Source organism: Coturnix japonica, chromosome 9, assembly GCF_054131305.1.
Source record: "Coturnix japonica strain WE chromosome 9, WE-NBRP24, whole genome shotgun sequence".
Taxonomy (NCBI): domain Eukaryota; kingdom Metazoa; phylum Chordata; class Aves; order Galliformes; family Phasianidae; genus Coturnix; species Coturnix japonica.
This window is the reverse complement of record NC_140671.1, coordinates 4,977,325-4,997,093: the sequence shown is the minus strand read 5'-3', so window position 1 is coordinate 4,997,093 and position 19,769 is coordinate 4,977,325. Positions and strand designations below refer to the sequence as shown.

General features: G+C 46.0%; 1 protein-coding gene across 3 annotated transcripts in view; it reads right to left on the bottom strand.

Annotated features, from left to right (window-relative positions):
* The window catches only part of SETD1B (SET domain containing 1B, histone lysine methyltransferase), a 43,461-nt gene that overhangs the window by 6,369 nt on the left and 17,323 nt on the right, over positions 1 to 19,769 (bottom strand). For 2 of the 3 annotated variants that reach the window (XM_015878017.3, XM_085555672.1), the window contains 9 exons: positions 10,205 to 10,984; positions 8,086 to 8,256; positions 6,881 to 6,968; positions 5,988 to 6,205; positions 5,616 to 5,736; positions 4,704 to 5,171; positions 1,539 to 3,089; positions 492 to 658; positions 97 to 228 (listed from right to left, as the gene is read on the bottom strand). In XM_015878017.3, the coding sequence (XP_015733503.2) occupies positions 97 to 228; positions 492 to 658; positions 1,539 to 3,089; positions 4,704 to 5,171; positions 5,616 to 5,736; positions 5,988 to 6,205; positions 6,881 to 6,968; positions 8,086 to 8,256; positions 10,205 to 10,984 (3,696 nt within the window). Of the gene's footprint in view, positions 1 to 96; positions 229 to 491; positions 659 to 1,538; positions 3,090 to 4,703; positions 5,172 to 5,615; positions 5,737 to 5,987; positions 6,206 to 6,880; positions 6,969 to 8,085; positions 8,257 to 10,204; positions 10,985 to 14,417; positions 14,560 to 19,769 lie in introns of all 3 variants that reach the window. The other variant, XM_085555673.1, reaches the window with a different exon arrangement.

Below are 19,769 nucleotides of genomic sequence, written 5' to 3'. Positions count from 1 at the left end.
GGTGCCAAGCACTGAGATCTCGTCAGTCCTGCCCTGGTTTCAGCCTGCTGCTCCCAGCCAGCCCCTGCCCAATATGGTCCACCTGCAGGGACCTACCTTGAGCTGGTTGAATTTGAGCAAGTCGCTGTCACAGCTACCAGTGAAGGAGGAGAGAAGCCTGCGTTGTTCTGACCGCCGCTCAGAGCCAGCCCGCGTGGAAGCGTGAGGTTGGGCAGGGATGCTCATCCCCTGAAGACAAATGCATCAACAGAGCTGACCCAATGGACAAAGCACCCTGCAACCCTACCCATGAGCAATCTCTGTGCTATATCATCATCACAGAACACGTGGCCTTCTGAAAGACCCTAAGCACCACCCAAATGGCCAGCTCAACACAGGCACAGCAACAGCATCGTCTCTCTCCTTGCCAAAAGGTAGGGAGCAGCGGGCACAAGGCCACGCAAAGTCAAATCTCATCCACACCTGATGGTCAGCAGAAGACATGCCCTCACCTGTGTGTCAGCTGGAGGCTCCTCTGCAAAAGCTCGGCTATTGTTGAGGTATTTGAGTTTGTCCTTCTTATCAATTTTGTAATAGCCTTCGCTTCGTGCACAGCCTGTGACGTGCTCCCGCATCCCATCGTCTCGCTTCTTTTTCTTGGGGGTGGAAAGGCTGGTAGGTGGAAAGAAGTTAAGGAGCAACGCAGCTGCCAGGTGGTATCAGACAAAAACCTGCTGTGGTTACATGGAACTAGCAACTGCTGCTTGGAAAATGGGGAATGCTGTTGGGAGAGGCTGCAAGAAATAACAATTCTATTTTATACAGTTTCTCAAGTCTGTGTGCCTACAGGAAAACCCAGCAGGTTCTTTCCTTAGCTGCACGCTTCAGGAAACCAGAGGAAAAAGTTTTAAACGTAAAAACTGTTAAGCTGTCAAGAAAAACCTTTTTGGAAAAAGATTTCCCTGCAGCACCAACTGTGCACACAGACAGCAGCTGCACACCCATCTGGCTGAACCCTTTTTTCCTTGGAGTTTTGAGAGAACATTTTTGTTCCCCCTCCAGAAGTCACCCCAAGCCCTGAGGACGCTGTGCTGAGCTCACTACAGCCATCTCACCCCCCACACCTCAGGTAAGGTGCAATGGATGAGCCACAAGGCACTCAGCCCAGAAGGCTGGGAGATGCTGCTCTCACAGCCCTCAGTAAATCTGGTCCTTCAGGGAGATAGGGATCAGATACTTTAATTCCAGAAATCTTTAGCAGTACATGGGGCAGTGCAGTTTGTCTTGTCTAACATACAAACCAGCTTCCCAGAAATCTCCCCAGAAGAGATACATACAGATCTTCCCTTTAGTCCTAGCTGGAAAATGCAGCACAACAGCCACTTCTGCAACATTTCTGTATTACAGCTTCAGGGAATAAAATTCTAAAATTCTTTGCTGAAATAAGTAACTGCTATTCTAATAAGCAAAGATTTCTTCTACCCATTAACTTTGACTTTTGCAAAAAATGATAATCTTGAAAGTGTTGTGTAATGCAAAACACCATTGAGAAAGGATATAAGGATGGAATACCCACAGTGTGTCATTGAGCCAGTCCATACCATTGTCCTGCTGCAGGAGGCGGTCATACGTGATACACATGAATTTGATATCTTCCTCATCTATGCCTCCATTCCAAATATCATACAAAATGGTCATCTCCTCAAACTCGGAGCGTGGCCTGAATTGAGGCTGGGGTGGGGAGTACTCTGGGGAAGGAATCGCTGGGAGGTGCTCGGGTGACTTCTTCTGCCTTCGCCATTGTCTTTTAGGCTTAACTTCTTCTTCCTTGAAATCTTCATTCCACTGGTTCTCCAATTCCTTAAATGGCAGTTTCTCTGTAACTGTCTCAGCTGCTATTTTCTCATGGAAGCTATCATTCCTGAAATCTAGAGGGACGGCTTCAGGGTCCTTCAGTCCATAGAAAGCATCGGGATGTGCACTCAATAGCTCTTTGCTCATGGCACTGTCCACCAAGGCCACAGGGACAGGAGGTGGCTCAATGGTTTTGCCCGAGTACATATCCAATGAGAGGACAGAAGGTGGGGACCGTCTTGGCCGACCCGGCCTCCTTTTGGGAAGAACAGAAGGTGGTGGTGGAGGAGGAAGAACAGATGCACCAACGGGTGTTTCTGGTGAGAGCAAAACAGATTTTACTTCTGCTTTGCTCTCCTCAATGGGCATTCTTCCATCTCCAGGTATGCATGGCAGGGCTGCAATGGGTATTGGCTCGTTAGGTGGCAAGCCCATATCTGTGCGGAAATCTGCTTGCGTGGGGCTGGCAAAGGGGATAGGAGAAGGAACGCTGTTCATGCTGATAGTAAGGGAAGCACCAAGAGGCTCTTTAAAAGGTTTCTCTTCTAGATCATCCTCTGACTGTTTCTTGCCAGACAGAAGGCAAGGAATGGTAGCACCAGCCTCTGGGAAAGTAGGTGTGAAATTGAAATCTCTCCCAGGAGTCCGAGGAATGCCACTGTTAATGCCAGGAGACTGGGATGGGTAGGAAAAGGGGCTCCCTGGGACTTGAGGGGAACTGAGGGTCAAGCTGCTTCCTGTAAGGGGAGCATCACTTCCTGGCGTGGCTGGAACAGTGTCTGTGCTCTGCGACTTTGCAAGGGGATGTGAAGACTTGGCCAAAATGTCCCGCCCAGGAGTCCTAGGAATCTCCTCTTCTGTGGACGTTTTGGTCACCACTAATTGTTCAGGGAACTTTTCTGGAGGGACTACAGATTCCTCTTTACCAGGAGTCGATGGTAAGGGAAGTGAGGAGGATGGCACCTTGTGGGCTGGAAGCAAAAGAATATCAGTCTCTGAATGGACCACCACTTCCCGCCCAGGTGTGCGAGGCAGCCGGTCCTCCTCCTCCACTGTAGAGGGCAGCTTTGTTTTAACATGAGTTTCTAAGCAGCTGTCATCAGTCTTGCTAAAGAAGCTGCTTTTGTTGGGCAGAGGTTCTCCAAAGACTGCCACTGGTGTTGAGGGACAGACTGTGCCAGCCTCATCTTGCGATTCAGGCTTCGGGCATTCTTGTACCTCCGGCTCCAGCATGACAATGGGTTCCGGCTCTTCCACTAGGAAAAGGAAATAATTAAAGAGTCAGAAGTTTTGCTTCCACTTGGTTACACATCACTTGCCAGTAAAGGCATGTTAAAGATGCTGCAGTTACAGAACAGTTCAGTTCCACTGGGAAGCTTTAAAAGCACCAATGCTTTACGTTTTGGAGACACAGAGTATGGAGTAATTAGACACTACCATAGGCATCCCTAATGGACCACTAAAAAAACAACACACTATTAATTTGAGGATTGCCTACTACACAGCCCAGAATGAAGGTTTTCTGCTTTCAAACCCCCTGACCACCTTTTTGCAGACATAAAAAGCATTAGTGAACTGCAGGGTAAGGGCTGTGGAGGACGTGTGTCAGAACCCAAGCAATCAGCTTATCTGGTGTGTGTTTTCTAATTGCAGGACTAAGAAGTACCCTCAGATCTCCAAAGATGGAAACAGGGAAGGGAGAAGTGTAATACTCCTGAACAACACGTGAAGGAAATGGAAAGCTCTCGTAATGAATGAGAAGATACTCAGATGATATCAGTGAGGCAATTTATGTGCTGCTCTCTCTCTGCAGCAAGCTCATTTGTCTGGAGTTTATTTATCTCCTTAGATCCAGGGCCAAAACGAATCAACAGTGAATCATCTCAGGCAGCTCAAAATAACATTTTCAAGTGGGAGAGTAAAAGGAAGGGGAAACGCCTAGAGAACTTGAGGGAAGCATTATCCGTCTGTGCTGACTGAACCAGAGAATCACAGGAGAAGGGTCAGACCCGCATCACTCCTGTATGACCAGGCTGGGCAGCACAATAAGAATGCTGGAGTTTGAGCTTGTGCCTAGTTTAACATTTAGCCTTTAAGTCTTTCAGATTTTATAACAGCCAAGGAATGATATCCTGCACAGAGACCAGATTTCTAGCTCTGCAGTTGGCAAAATACTACCCAGTTCCCAGATCTACAGCCTTCAGACACCCATCCTGCTTGAGGCTCACTACACTTGATATGCACTACTTCTTGGCTTCCCCCTTCCTGCTGCAGAATTTCTCAAGCTTTCTGCATTCTACTCCTATTCTAGTCTTTATGGGCTATACACAACTACGTACTGAATGAAGACAAATTTGTTCTTCCAGCAAATCAGGGGGATCTCCTTCACTTAAAAGAACTAAGTTTAAAATAACAAAAACAGTATCAGGAATCAGAATTCTAAGACTCTACTCATCTGTCACATATAGTTTAACAGTCACATATTTCTTTGGAATTAAAATCAAGAACAGTCAGTACTGACTCATTAAGCACAGATTCCTGCTCTGTTTTAGCAGCCATGGCTTTACTAACTTGAGCTTCAGCCACCACACCTTTCAGTCACCTCTGGACGATGACAACTCTTTTGGTTCCTGCAGGACATTAGCTAAATTGGTCCAGGACAAGATTTTGGATACAATAACTATCATTATCTGTACAAGCAAAAAGGTCTGTGCTGAATTCTACCAGGAAGAAAAGGATATAGATAATCCCTAGCCTAACACCAAGACCAGAGAAAGAAAGAACGATGGAAACAAAATCACACATACTGGTTGCTGTGAGAACACTGTATTTGGAAAAACAGTAAGTGCCAAACAAAAGGAAGACTATACCTGGCCTGCAGATGGGAGACAATGCAAGTTTTGTCTCCTGGTCTCTTTCCATAACCAACTGTTTCAGTGTTTCAGCAGCAATAGATTCCTCTGGGACTTGATCACATTCACTTTCCTCTGCTTTGACTTCTTCCATCCCTTCATCCTTCTCTACCAAAGCTGGCTCTGAGAGTCCCAAGCCTGTAGCATCCATGTAGTCCACAGGATACAGCTCCAAAATGGTCTCCCTCTTATCATCGGGAAGCTCATGACTGGCAGGTTCATGCTCTGTCTCTGCAACCATGGCTTCTCTGTCTTGATCTTCAGCCACCTCTTCTTCCTCCTCCTCTTCCTCCTCTTCCTCATCTTCATCCTCCTCCTCCTCATCATCTTCATCTGAGTCAGAACTTGATTCAAATTCAGAGGAGTCCTCACTTTCATCTGATGATTCAGCTTCAGCCTTGGAAGATGAGGGACTCGCTACATCTTCTACAAGAAGAGCAGGTTACCGTTAGTTCTGCTTTTTGACTTCCATAAACAATCAGGACCTACTAAGGAACAAATACTGCTTCCACACTTATAACAGCATCAACAGCAACAGGTGGGTTTGAAGGAATCCCCTCACAGTTTGTTTATTTTTGCAGGGATTATTAAACCAAGTATTTGGATGTTAACAGCAATCACCATACAGCAGGCAGCTCCACAAGCAGCAGAGCTAGGACTGCCTGGCACCCTGCCCACACCACTCTCTTGGCGGACTGCCTCTTTAATACTTTTGTACTGAGATTATGTATATCTGTATAAATTACCTTGTATAGAACTGCCTTTCTGTGAACGGGGTGCACAAATAAACACTGGCTTACAAATAGAGTGCAAAAGGGAATCCCATTTGACCTGAAAGACAAACTTGCTGCTTTCCTTGTAATTGCTTACCCTCCTCAGAGTCCTGCTCTTCCTCTTTGTCACTCGTTTCAACACCTGTCTCCTCATAATCCTCTTCATCTTCATCATCCTCATCATCATCTTCCTCATCATCTTCATCCTCCTCTTCCTCCTTCACAAGAAAGCATTGTGAGAAATTGACAGTGTCTGACCCGCTGACCTGGCTGCCACTGCAGTAATCACCAGTGACTCTCGGAGATGCTGATCAGAGAACTTGAGGGGTTCTCTCCTACAGAGATTATTTTAGGAGAGACCCCATGATGAGCACTCATCTTCTGGAGAAAATAATGTGGAGATATGGAATAACTAGGACTCCTTTTAATGGCAGATAGCATTCAGAACTGAAATCACAAACCAACACACCTTGCTAGGTGCTGCTTTCACCAAGCTTCCTTCTTCCTCCTGTTCCTCTTCTTTTTCTGAGGAAGACTCTTCCTCTTTCCCTGATGTCTCGTCTCCCTCTTCCCCCTCACTGTCGAGCTCCAGTGGCCTTGCTGGTCGCCGCCTCAGCCCTACTGCTTCTGCATCCTTCTTCGACAGGTCGGATGTTGTATCAGAAGCATCTCTGTCCCTTTCCGACTCTGGTGAGCAAAAACAAGGAAACTGACATCAAATGCTTTGCAAGAGACTTACAGACAACACTGTGAAAGCTTTTGCTTTGGGAAGATCAAAGTTGGAGCAATGTGTCCATGTGGTGTGAGTCCCCAAGCTCACAGGCACTTACTAATTTCACAGTGCAAGAAAGGGTGAGACTGGCTCCACTTTTTAATGCAAAATAAAGACACGAAGCTTTGAATATCCTTATCTCCATTCTTCCATGTTTCCAGGGGGAAAAAGAAAACTTAATATTTGAAAATAGATTCTTCTAGTAAATAAATTTAAAAACCACGCAGGGCAAACTGTCTCTTACTTGCTTTCTCCCTCAACATACACATGCTAGCATACCTCTAGAATACAGACCACAAACTAATCTGAGCTCCCTCTACTGGGTGACCACCTCTGCATCACCAAATCTAGAACAGGATATGAGTGTTCGTATCATGCAGGTCTTAAATTTCCCACCAGTGAATGTAAGATAACAGAATCCAGAGGAGACACCTCCCAGCTGATGAGAGGTTTGCAAGAGGCAGGGTTTTGGCTCAGATCCTTTACTCTGTGTCTAACTGTAAGTGAGCACACTGCCATGAAGTTTAAAAGAATTCAGCTTGCATGTGGCTTGCATCTGTTCGGGTTTGAAACAAATGTGCTGTGCAAACCTTCATCTTCATCATCAACAGAAGTAGAAGGCCGGATTCTCTTCTGATCTCCCGCTGAGGCAGCTTCTGGTGGCTCCTTTCTTTTCACCTGAACAAAAGACAAAATTTGCATTTCTAAAAGAGTTTAGAAACAGCAGAAATCAGCTTCTTAAACTGGTACAGCTTCACTTTGCTACTGTGACTTATACCCAGAAATTAAAGGCCACTTCCCCGGCTCTTAATCCTTTTATTTTCTTGCAAACAGTATTTTACTGTGAATGAAATTCCACCCCTATGGTTCGAATCAAAACACCTTCCATGTCAGCATGGTGCATGTCATCATCAGGTACTTAGAATCTGACAGAGATAGCTTGTGAAAATGCACGGGTCTGAGACAGCAATACAGAAAATGAGCGAGCCTACATCTGAAAGAACCTTGAAACAAGTTTTATTATAAATCAGGACTACTGAATCTCTAGTCCCAAATCTTTATGTGCCTTCTCTTTGCATTCAAAACTTCAGTTTCAAGGAAGTCCTCTCTAACATCCCTTATTTTTTGCTTAAACTACTAGAGGAAAAAAAATAAAAACCTTTCATTTTTTATGCTTCTACTTCTTGGCAGGAAGCACAAATAAACTTTAAAGTTAATGACCCTGTAATTGAAAGTCTAATCCCATAAACTCACACGAGTTAGAGAACATTTTAAATCAAATTCCAGGTGTGACTCAGCTGCCAAAATGCAAGACATTATAGCCGACTTATGCAAAAGAGCCAAACCTCAAAATCCAGAGATCTAGAAGTGTTACAGGCCTATTATGAATGGTAAATCCAGCTCTGAATACACTCTGCTTACAGAGTTCCAAGCGAAGAAACAGCTGTGTAAAGTGCTATTAGCACAAGCATATTTTTACAACCACACTGAAACACTGCATCCTAATGCTGTCTTAGCTGAAACCAGCACACAGGCACATGTCCCATTTACCTTGCAGAGCAGAAATCCTTTCCTAATAATTCACACAAGTGGTAGATGAAAGGCTAAGGCTGGGTAACAGTATCCTTGTTTTTTTATTGGTGGGTTAGAAAGGATACTGGAGGAAGGAATCTTGTAAGGTAACAGTGTGAGGCTAACAGCCTGTAAGGCTTTGGGGGACAAACCTGGCTAGGTCTATTCTCCCAGTGCTCCTTTAGGGAATGTTAGTGTAATGAAGGCAGATCTTTGTTTTTACCTTGAAGGATGGCAACCGGATGGCCCCTCGTAACCCAATGCCCAAGCCAATTCCCTCATATCCCAGGCCTTCGCCTTTGTTCCAGTTCTCCAAGAGACAAGATGCAATTCGATCCTTTGGCTTTGGTTTCTCCTCCAGTTCTCCTCCAGACTTCACTGGAGTGAGAGATGCCTAAAACAGAAGAGGAGAAAAAAAGACCTTTAAAAGAGAAGTTTCCTGGGGAGAATGTGAACTCCAGCAGCCATTTAGATAGATGGGGTTCGTGAAATATCCCTCCCTTGCTTGGGCATCAGTTTCTCTGAAGGCATCTGGACATGCACCACATGACCACACCATTTGAAAGGGAGAAAGCACAGAAGCTCTTCTTGACAATGAGACCTTCCCATCCTTCAAGAAGCCTTCTCCCCTTTGTATTTCAAGAAGCTATTTGCTCTGCACAGGGCACTAAAACTGCTGAAGACAAACCTGTGGGGACTCTCAGAGGAGTTGTTTGGCATGGACACTAAGAGATCCTGCATTTAAATCCATCAAGTAGCAAAGCAGAAAGACATAACAACATGCTTGTCCTGAGCGAAGGACACCAGAGGAAATGTTCACTCGCATCAGTAAGTGGGTGCAACATCCACTAAAAGTCATGTTCACTTACAGAGCTAATTTGCTAGAGTGTAATCACTGAAAAGGAAGTGTAAGCTCAACTCTCCTGCTAATAAAGGACAGTACTAATGGGAATATTGAACACAGAACTCAGACACCCACTTCACACCTATAGCAATATGTTTCTAGCAATCAGCAGCAGACAAGTTGATACAGTAGCCAGAAAACGGAGATACAAAAGCTGAGGCATTAGTGTGATATGTATGGCGCTTTTCCGTGAAGAGCTGAATCACATAATTGCTCAAGTTGGAAAAGACCTTAAAGAGTTAAAACAGTGCCTGGAGGAATTGGTCTGTTCTAGGAAAATCAGTGATGGCAATATGTGGAGCCCCAGCCCACAGGTGTCACCAAGGAGCCCTTAGACAGCAACACACCAGCAATAGGAAGGTGCCGCTTTGCTGAATATTCCTAGTTTATTCTCCTTTAGAGCAAACAGACAGCTTGTGGCTGGGCCTAGCAGAAACGAGGCTCAGACCTGGGTGGTTTCACCACGTGCAACTTGACATAAAGCCTGGCAGAAGCTTCTCTGGACAGTGCCCTAAAGCAGCAATGGCTCCTGGACAAAAAGCACATCAGTTTTCCCATACGTTCCACTAGATTGCTCACCTTCAGCACAACCCGCACTGTACCAAGTTGCAGTGGCACAGCCAGCTTCCCTTACCAACGTGGGCTGCAAATTCCAGGTGAGAGACTAAACCTAACCCCAGCATGGTACATACAGGAGCCCAAGCACCCCTGCAGACCTGAATCAACTTGCTTCTGCTTCTTCACTTCAAAGCCTGGTTTAAAACAGTTTCTTGGGTACTTCAGCTTCTGCTTTTGGGATCCATTCCTCTCGCTCTCCTGGAAGCTCAGGAACCAACTCCAACACTGTTAGCACGTACTAACTGGTGGAGGCAGCTCTGTGCATTAGCCAAGAGCAGAGGACCAGGCTCCTCGCTGCCCATTAGGCAGCTCTAAGCAGATCACACTGTCAGGAAGCAGCAATACTGATCACTCTGTAAGCCAAAGAGCAATCTCAGACATGAGAGCTAGCATGCAACCAGCTTACAGAGCCTGTGGTGAGGGCACTGCTCTGGAAACTGGTATCTGAAACAGAAAGGGCAGCTGTGGCTTGTGGTGTTGCTTTATTTATTTATTTCTATATATTTTAAACAACTCATTGTAATAGTCACTGTGAAGACTGCATCAATCTTAGCAAATCATAGCATTAGCTTTTTTGGGTAGAGTTCATTTCACTGTGTACTAAATCACAGAGTTGTTTGCTGGCTGAGGAATGCTTGAAATTGGCCGAGAAAGGATCAGACAATTCATGCGAAGCTGTCCCCTTAACTAATCCTCATGTATTTGGCCAACGTTCAGCTTTTGCATTAATTACTGCCATATACAAGCACTGGGGAGGAGGGAGAGTTTGCTCATTGTCCCCTTCTAATTGTGCCCAAGCACACAAGACACAGAAGCCTACCTTTGCCAGCCGTTCCTTCTTGTCCCACCAGTCATCAAATGCCCGAAATGCTACCACTTCAACCATCTTCCGGTTCAGGTCCCTTTTCATGATAGCCTTCAGTTCCTTCACGATGACCAGGAGGACTCCATCCACAGTGGCTTTGTGGGGATCTTCCTTCTTGGGCTCATAGCCCGGTGGTGGAACTGAGGGGTCAAACTTGGGCAGTGGTGGCCACTGCTGCCCACGACCAAGAGCTGCTCCCATAGAGAACGGGCGGTAGGGCGGCAGATTCACAAACTGCATCCTGCCCCCCATGAAAGGCGGATATTGGTATGTGTTCTGTGCCTGCATCATGCGGCTCAGCATCTGAGTTTGCATCTGGAAGGACATGGGCATGCCACCCCAGTGGTTGCCCAAGACACTTATCATATCCACCTGCATAACTGGGAACATGCTGGGATGGAACGGAGGAAGCGGAGGCAAGATGTGAGGTGGAGGGACCCCAGGGGGTGCGGGGAGCGGTGGTGGTGGCACGGTAACAGCAGGGTGTGTGGGAGGAGGTGGAGGAGGCAGCGGCGGAGGCATCGGGAAAGCTGGTTGTGGAGGAGGTGGTGGAGGAGGAGGAAGAGGAGGGAATCCAGGCGGTGGCGGCAAGGGAGGGATCGATGGGGCCATGACGCCTGCATTGCTGACTGAGGAGTTGACCACAATGGCTTTGGCACATTCTGCACTGGTGATGGGCGCAGAGTTCATCTCATCATCAGAGATTTCCATGTCCTCTCCTGAAGAATGCTGACTCTGAAACAAAATAGAGAAAAGGTGAAGAGCACATTCCTTTTGTGATAAATACCACAGCTCTGGCTGCTTCTAATAAACCCAAGTTTGACACAGGTTTTAATAGGGATCTGAGCAAAGCCAACAGCACTCTGAAAAAGATGAGGTCCACTGAGCAGCTGGCTCCTGTTGAAGCTTTTCTCTCCTGTGTCAGACCTTAGGAAGCAGAGGTAGAAGCTTTCTCAAAGACCACCAGCTCTGGGCAGCCTGGTCTAACAACTGGTAACCCTGTCCATGGCAGGAGGGTTGAAACCAGATGACCTTTGAGTTCTTTTTCAATCTAGGCCATTCTGTGATTCAACCAACCCAAAACCTCAGCTTCTGTGCAAGACTAAGACTTGTTCCCATACTTAGCAAAATAGACACAACCCAAACTCCTTTCACTGCACAATGTATTATTTCCTATTTGCATCTAATACTGACCGGTGCCTTATGCCACAGGTTTCATTCTTTAGTTTTTACCACATACACAGTTTCTATGTTTTTGAATTATTATCTCTGTCTCACTGGCTGTCAACTCTTATCCTGTAATTGTGGAAAGACAGTAGCAGACAAGGCTGCTGCTATTAGAAGTTGTCTCTACTGGGCCAAAGCAATTCACATTGGAAAACAAAACCTGAATTTGCTTAAATTACCTTTAAATTTCACAGTCATAAATACTGTGATTCAAAGACACAGCAAATGTCATGTTTCTAAGCAAAATGAGTACTGGCCACTGGATGTCAAAAACAAGAGAGGGTCCCAAGTTACCTTCTCCAAAACTATTTATACCACTCTTCCTTCTTTCTCAGATAAAAATGGCAAAACCAGCACTAGGTGACAGCAAACACCACCATATGTTTTTAGGACTGAAAGGCAGAAGCTCTCATTGTGACTTTCTCGCTCAAGCTCCCAACAAGCACAACTGTCCTGCCTCCTTTGAACAACTTATCAAGCACTTCCTTCCTCATGACAGTTTGCACAAAGGAACTAAAGAGTTTGTGCCTCCTCATCTAAACAGAAACTATCAATCCCATGACCCGCCCCTGCAGCCAGCCAAGGAAATAAGACCGACCGCAAGTCACTGGCCTACTTAAGTATTTCTGCATCTCAGTTCTGGCAAGAGCTTTTGGAATTTGTTGGCTGTTTTCAGCCAGTCTTGACTGGAGAACCCCAAGATGTTTATTTCTTCCACGCTGTGGGCCAGCAGTTACCTGCTGTCTACTCTCCTGACCTGAAAGAAAGGAAGAATGGAGCTCCTGCTTTGTCAGACACTGAAGGAACTGCACAGGGGAACTCTGTTGGCAGTTCTCTTCCCAAAGCTGCTGTGATTTCAATTTTTACCTAGGAATTTTGCTCAGGAGTAAGAGAACAAAAGCAAAAGCAGCTGAGTTGATGACTCTGCTGTGAGCTGTACCAAGCTGAGCAACCACAACCACCCCATCCAAACCAAATGCTTCACATTTTTATCAAAGGTCATTCCTGCTACAGCAGCTACCACCAGAGAGCAGGCTGAGCACAGTGCTTGCCACAGCAGCTTTGCAAATCCTCCTGTCCTAGCACCTCCCCTCGCCCAGGCTTCCTCACATTCTGTGCTGCTGCAGCACGAGCCCACCAGTGCACACACAGCACGGATCACCCCAAAAAAACTGCAATCCTAGCTCTCTGAAGATGCTTAATCTCTGGGCTCTATAAGGAGACCACCGTTCATCCCTGCAGAGTGGTTCACAGCATGAATGAGCGCTGAGTTCTGCACCCTGAATCCCTTTCCCCAGCTGCTCAGCTCCACAATCACATACCACACTGTGGATACCAGGGAATGAAAGGACATTCTGCAGTTGCAGCTAACACAGCTCCAGTGAGAGGGACAAAGGAAGAGCAACCAAGGTGATCATGGCAGGTGTAAACAAGTCTCCTGTGAAACAGAGCCCATTTTTCACCAAACAAACACATAAAGCTCTGTTAAAAGCACAAGCTCCAATTGCAGAAACTGGATCATACTAAAAGACAGTACTGGATGAGAAGCCAGAAGCATTCAGCCTACCACAGAGAAACAAAACCAACTTCAAGTTTACATTCATCTCATCCATGGGGATATGGAGGAAAGTCACCCTGTGAAGTCCCTGTGGAGCCCCAGAGCCAGACAGCACCATGGAGACGTGTTCCCAGCCACAGCCCCTTAGGGATCCCTAGTCTTCCTATAGGGTCTGTCCCCTCATGCACAACCTGACCAGCTGATACTGAAACCACAGCTGGCAGGCCTGAGCTGCACATCAGCCTCCTTCATTCTCCTTCATTCATATATGTCTCATACATGCACTTAAGCTGAGCTGAGAACTGCTAAAGCAACACAACTAGCATTCCTGGAAGACGCTTTTAAGTTCTTGTACTTATGTACGTCTGCAGGAAGCAACAACAGATTCCCTGCTTCCTGCAGTGTGGGGCTGACAACTCACCTACACAGTGAACAACCAGTGCTCTAGTTTTATCCCAGGCAAAATAGAAAGGGAAACATTTAACAGCAGGGAGAAAAACACCAAAAGGGCAGGGGGGAAAAAAGAAGAATACACAAGGTTAGCAAAGAGGTCAAACCAAAAGAAGATCTTCTATGGGGAAGTCTTTGAAGAAAGTTAAGAAAAATTAATATTTTAAGCAGATGAACAGTTACAGGAAAGTTGTATCTAAGGGGAAAAAACATGGGCACCAACTGAGAAAGATATGGGCACAGAAAGAAGTCAATGCAAGACACAGAAAGACCTCTTGTGGCATGAATTTCTTTTCATTCACTCATCTGAACTTGAATTTGCTGTGGCTGCTACCAAATATCTCTTAAAGTAAGGCTGAAAAGCAGCTTTGCCTTCTGGTTTCCTCTTTGCTTTCACAGGGGGAAAAAGAGCTGCTAACTGGCATACATACTGCTGCGAGGACATCATTTCTATCACCGTCAAAAAAAACTGTGTCAATCAGTCCCAGAGTTCACCTGCACATTTCTGAGGGCACAATACCTCCAGAAACCCTCCCTTCAGCCCATTGAGAGGAAAGCCATTTCCTTCTCAATTAATTTGTGCTGCCATCTTCACTTTGCATTAATTAAATTAAGAGTTAGCCAAACAGGTATTTAATTATATGCATGACACATTTTTCCAAAGGTGTTTTAATGATGTAAATTTGTTGGGAGAGACTCACGTCAGCGTAACCACTTATAAAGGGCCTCATTCATTGTCCAACACGCTAACTGCCACCTTTAGTCCTGGCACAGTGAGGTTTAGCTCAGGTAGAACCTCCCTGAGTTCAGCAAAATAAATATCCTAAGATCTTCCTTCTGACCAATCTGAATAGTGACAGGGTAGAGAGCTACTGAATGCAGGGTATCGGTCTTAGAGCTAATACCCAGCATTTAGCAAGCAAATATTCATACCTGCAGCAAAAAGAAACTACTTCCTAATATTTGCATGCAGAACTGGCAGCTCCAGGTGTGCAGAGGCTGTTCTCTCCCCGGCCCAGAGGAGCACTGACACTGCGGCAGCGAGCTTCAGCGTGAATGCCGTTCGGTCCCTTTCCTACGGGCAGAGGAACTGTGCATGCTTTCATTTCCTTTTAAAAAGAATTCAGAATGCATTTTGAATATTGTCAGCTCACAGTTAATTTCATTTCAACACTTCAATTGGTACCGAGTTACCTTTATTTGAGGTAAGTAACATCTACCACTGAACAAAGCTGCTCTGATACAGCCTGGCCGAGCTCTGGTGCATCAGAATAATGAAATGCAAGATCAATGGCATCAGCATGATGCAAGGTCATTAGCTTTAACGAAGTGAAGCATCCAATGCTTGCAAGATGAAGCAAACCTGTAAGCCTGCAGCAGGCTCCACTCACAGAAACCAAATGGGAAAATCACTCTTTAAAGCCTAAAACTTCATAACTTGCATGATCGAATACTGGCAATCTTTCCTACTTGAAATGTTAAGCACCAGCTTCTCAGTACAGCTAGAAGTAAAATCAGAAGTGGTTCCTACAGAAAAAAGTTTTCATAACCCTACTGACTGTCAAACAGTCCTCACTTGGTTTTGGACCAACTTTGTGCAGGGATCTAAAAACACTCACATATGAGCAAGCCTCACCCTTACCCTAACAAAAAGTGGGGAAAGAAAAGCCCTCCGGAAGGGATGGAGAGACAGGGAAGTGACACCTGACTGAACAGGGTCATGCAGCGAGTGCTGAGAGCTGAGAATAGCCTCTGGGTCCCTCCTGAGCTGAGCCCGCAGTGTGCTCCTTGTCAGGCAAGGGAGCAGCTGTAGCCAACATGCTGCGATCCCTGGGTGAAAGCAGCACTGCTGTGTAACAGCTCAGTCCTCTGCCTCCTGCAGAAAACATTAGAGAGAACAAGATGCTTCAGACCTGTCGCTTGCATATCTTACAAAAAGGATGTATAAGGATGTAAAGCTGTCACACCTGCAGCTCTTCTTTCAGGGGCAAGATTCAATGAAATGTTCCTTTTTAGAAGAAATGTATATATACAAACTCAGTCCAGAGAATCCCACCATTCACCTTGCTAACACCTCGTGTAGTCCAAAACTCACCCAGCAGAGCACAGTGAGGGATTCAGGGAGCACTGCTTTGCTCTCTGCTCACCTTCTTTTCATCAGAGAAGGGCTCAAAGGTTCCACATGTTCCTGGCACACCCTGAGGAGCACGGTGTAGCCCTCAGGGCTGCTGCCATGTCAGCATGCCCATGCTGAGCACTCACACCTCTGGGTGTCAGGCATGAACAAGACAGACTGAGCACTATGTTTACAATAAATATTTCTTACGTTGCTAACTATAATCAAACACTTCCCTCTACTAGAACTTACACAAGGGCAGCTCTGAGCAGGAGGGCAAAGTCAGCTGTGGTCTGGGCTCCCTGCTAGGTTTCCTGCCTACTCAGATAACCAGGCCATCACCAGTGCCCACAGTAGCAGTTCACCATCACACAGCCTGGATTGATGCCACAGATGTCTGCCACCTCCTCCTGGGCTGATATGCCACATCCATCATTTTCTCTCGGGCAGTGAAAGGAATGCCCATCCTCCTGCTGCTGCCAGAGCTTGTGGCTGCCATCACGGCAGCTCTTAATTGGGATGAAGATAGCATTCAGGTGTACATGTGCTATAATGAAGTGCTCGGCTCAGGAAATTAAAAGATTAACCCATTACAGCCGAATGATTATAAATACCTTCAACAATGTGCATTTCTACCTTGAGAGCAGAACAGCAAGATATCTATGTAGTGTACATTTATACAGCACTTGGCAAATTTGACTCTTGGACAAAGGCAGCAAACACAACAGAATGCACAGATTAGAGTGACACAGACCCAACACTGTGCCCCGCAGCCATTCTGGTGCAAGAAAAGGCACCAAAACAGCTGCAAAGGAGCAAGGATTTCTTGCCAGAGGTGAAAAGTTACTTGGGTGTTTTGGTTTCTTTATTATTGATTGAAAAATTCCCTGATTACTTGAAAAAAAAGAACTCAAGCTCCATGAGATTAGAACACCCTACCTGACTGCAGACACTCACTTGGCTCAGCTCATGTTTTGGTCTGGTAATTATGGCAGGGCTTCCTTGGCACACACCAACCTCTTCACACTTCCGAGGCTGCTCAATGGGTAAAACAAATGACAAAAATATTCAAGTCCTCACGGTAAACGAACAGCACTGTAAACACCAGCCTAATTTATGCCATGGTTTTTTTCTTCTTGTGCCAAGAGGAAATTTCAAGTCAATGCCTAAAATCACAGAAGGAGAATTCCCTTGAAGTTCCTGCTGGTCCCTGAGCACAGGGCAGTGGCAAGGAAATGGCCCACAGCCCCATGTGAATCTGTACAGCCAGGTTTCCTGCAAACTCTTGGCTGAGCATGAAATGGGACTTGGCACCTCCGGACACCTTTCCAGCCTTTTCCTTATGTCCAATCTAAATCTCCCCTCCTTTACTCCGAAATCTGTGTTTCACAAAGCAAAGCTCAAAGACAAAGAGCATGAAGTGGTGTTGCACCAAGAAGCAAAATATAGCAGAGGACAGAAGCATCAATTAGACATCAGGGGTTCAGGCTAGTTGTACATGACTGGAAGTGGAAGGTCTAGTGTCCACATGAAGTAAAGCGTGGATTCTACTGTCCAAGATAAAATCCTGGAGGAAGAAGTTCAGCAGCCTTTGAGCATCTCTTTGAGACTGGAAACCCATTTTATTTAGCGAAGGACTCATAGAAAGACAAAACTGCACGAAGAAGACAGATGGGAAGCAGACACAGCATGATTAGTGCTCTGTGGTAACAAGATCTGCACTGATCCAGAAGGAAGACGACTCGAGAAATGCGATTCCAAGGGAATGAGATTCAACCAGCACCCCCAGTACCTTTAGCAATCCATTCTACTGGCACCTTACTACAGTTCTCAATGAGACTTTCAAGAGCCCACAATAGGAGCTTTCCAGGATGGCAACCCTCAGAGCCATAAACTAACACAGCTGCCTGACTTGCCTTAGAAAGCTAGACAAGATGTGGCGATTTCTTTCTCCCTTTGGAAAGGAAAAGGAGGTTCTGTGACATGCTTTGGTTATGCCTTGTCCATAACCACTGACTAAGGGATATTCAGAAAAGCAGACAGTCCTTGGGCTTCCAATATGCACCAGAGGCTCACAGGTACCTGCAGGAACAGTTCAAATTGAAGAGCAAAGGCCAACAACATCCTCCACGTCCATGTTCATCAACAGTGAGACCCATGAACCTCCAGACCCCTGAGATGAGACAAATGCAACCATGCAACCAGTCAAACCCTAAAGCACAGCAAGGGGCTGTGCCACAGGGTGCCAGCCCCATCCCAAAATCTGGTTTATGCCAGACTGACCCATCTCTTTCTGCCTGGGGGGAATGGATCCGACCTGGCACAGCAAACACACATCAATGTGGGGGCTGCACCAGGCAGCTGACTGGTTTTTGCCATGTATGAAATGCTCTAAAATTGGATTTATCACCTGACAGAACCATGGTCTTCTCTCTCGAGTGTTAAGCAGATCTTATTGAGAGGAAAAAGGGTTTCTTGGTGAGGGAGGAAAAGGCAGAGAAAATGAAGGAGGAAAAGAAAGGATGTTATGTAGGGGAACCACGCAACAAGGCCAGCTCTTCCCACAGCTAAGGTTGTTCTGGTTTCCCTATTTCAAGGGAGGGTGAGGGGGGAGGGAAGGGGGGAGAGCGAGACAGCCAAAGAGCTATTTGCAATCTAACTTCAAAGGCTTCAGCTAGCTGAGAAGCTAAGTCATGCATAAAAGGATGGGAGAGTGGCAAGAAAATACCCCCTGCAGTTAAATTAGTCAGGGAATGCTCCCCGCTTCTTCTTAAGAGTTGCCTGCAGCCAGGCTGGCCTTACCCAGGTAAAGCTCTTTTTAGACACTCGGTTGAGAGTCCTGGGAATAAACTAGCCAAATGCTACAGGGGAACCAAACATCGTCTGAGAAGAAAGAAAGAAAGAAACAAAAAGGCTGTGGCAAGCATGCAGTGGGTCCTCTGTCATCTTCTGGCAACCCAGCTACTAGCAGATGTTATTCCAAGGTCTATCCACATGCGAGATCCAGAGTTTGAAGCACTATGTAATGATGCAAAGAAACAGTGAACTAATTTACCAAACGATTCTGAAATGCTCTGTTTTGTTCTTCACAGCAGTGCAAAAATGCACCGATATTAACAGATAGCAGAAGCTACTTAACAATCAGAGATAAAGAAGGCAACTGGCAACATTAGATCAGAGTCCACCTATAAGCATTAAAAAAAAGCATGCAGAGTACACAGACACCTTGGCAGCTCCGTGCCAGGCAAGCTTTCATATGCTGTCCCCTGAGTTCACTCTGATACTTAAATCATAGGTCAAATGGAGCCTGGAATCCAGTTCTTGCTACCAGCAGTGATAAGAAAGCAGATAAGTTTGGAAAGCAGTCTAGCCTCCCAGCTGATAGCAGCCTATTGAAGAACAGCTTGTACACATATTGTATTTAAACAAGTTCTAATCAGCAGAAGTAGGCCAGTTTGATATTATTCCCTTTTTATGCACTACATCTACACCCTAGAGAATCTGAAATCACATGTATTACTGATAGGCAGCATTTTCAGATCAAGTTCAGTGCTCTCGATCTTCCCAGTGTCAACAATAAGAGCAGATTGATTTGCAAGACCTGGACATTCACTAGGCAGCCTGTGCAATGTGCACCTTCCTCAGCAAGGAGAGCAGAAACTTTGCAATCAGGGCCTTGAAGGACAACGAGTGGAAGAAAAATGAGGAGCTTTTGTGAGGTCATTCACCAGCACCATCCCTTAATGCTCTCCTGCTTGCTGATGCCCGTCCTCAGACCTACTCTGCCCTTCCTTCTCCAGGGGCATCCCTAACGACGGACATGGCTTCTCCCTCAAGTTCATGAGACAAGCTTCTCTATGAACTGCTGTAGCTGGGCTTGTAGAGACCACAAATGATCCACGCCTTAAGGAGTGCCTTTCCTGAGCCCTGTAGCACAGACCAACAAATCCTCCTCAGCATTAAAACCCAGCCGGGCTGCAGGGGATACTTCAACCTAAAGAGACTATTTCGAGCTGCTGAAGAGGCTGCATAGAGACGTCCTTCCTCAAAAGCAAGGGTGAGGCCAATAAGAAGCAGTTCCCCTTTGGTAACACTTCCTCTTCTCCTACAGATGGTCTCTCCCAAAGCATCTCAAGTTTTTTGCTGCTTTACTTCCTGCTCAGTTTTTC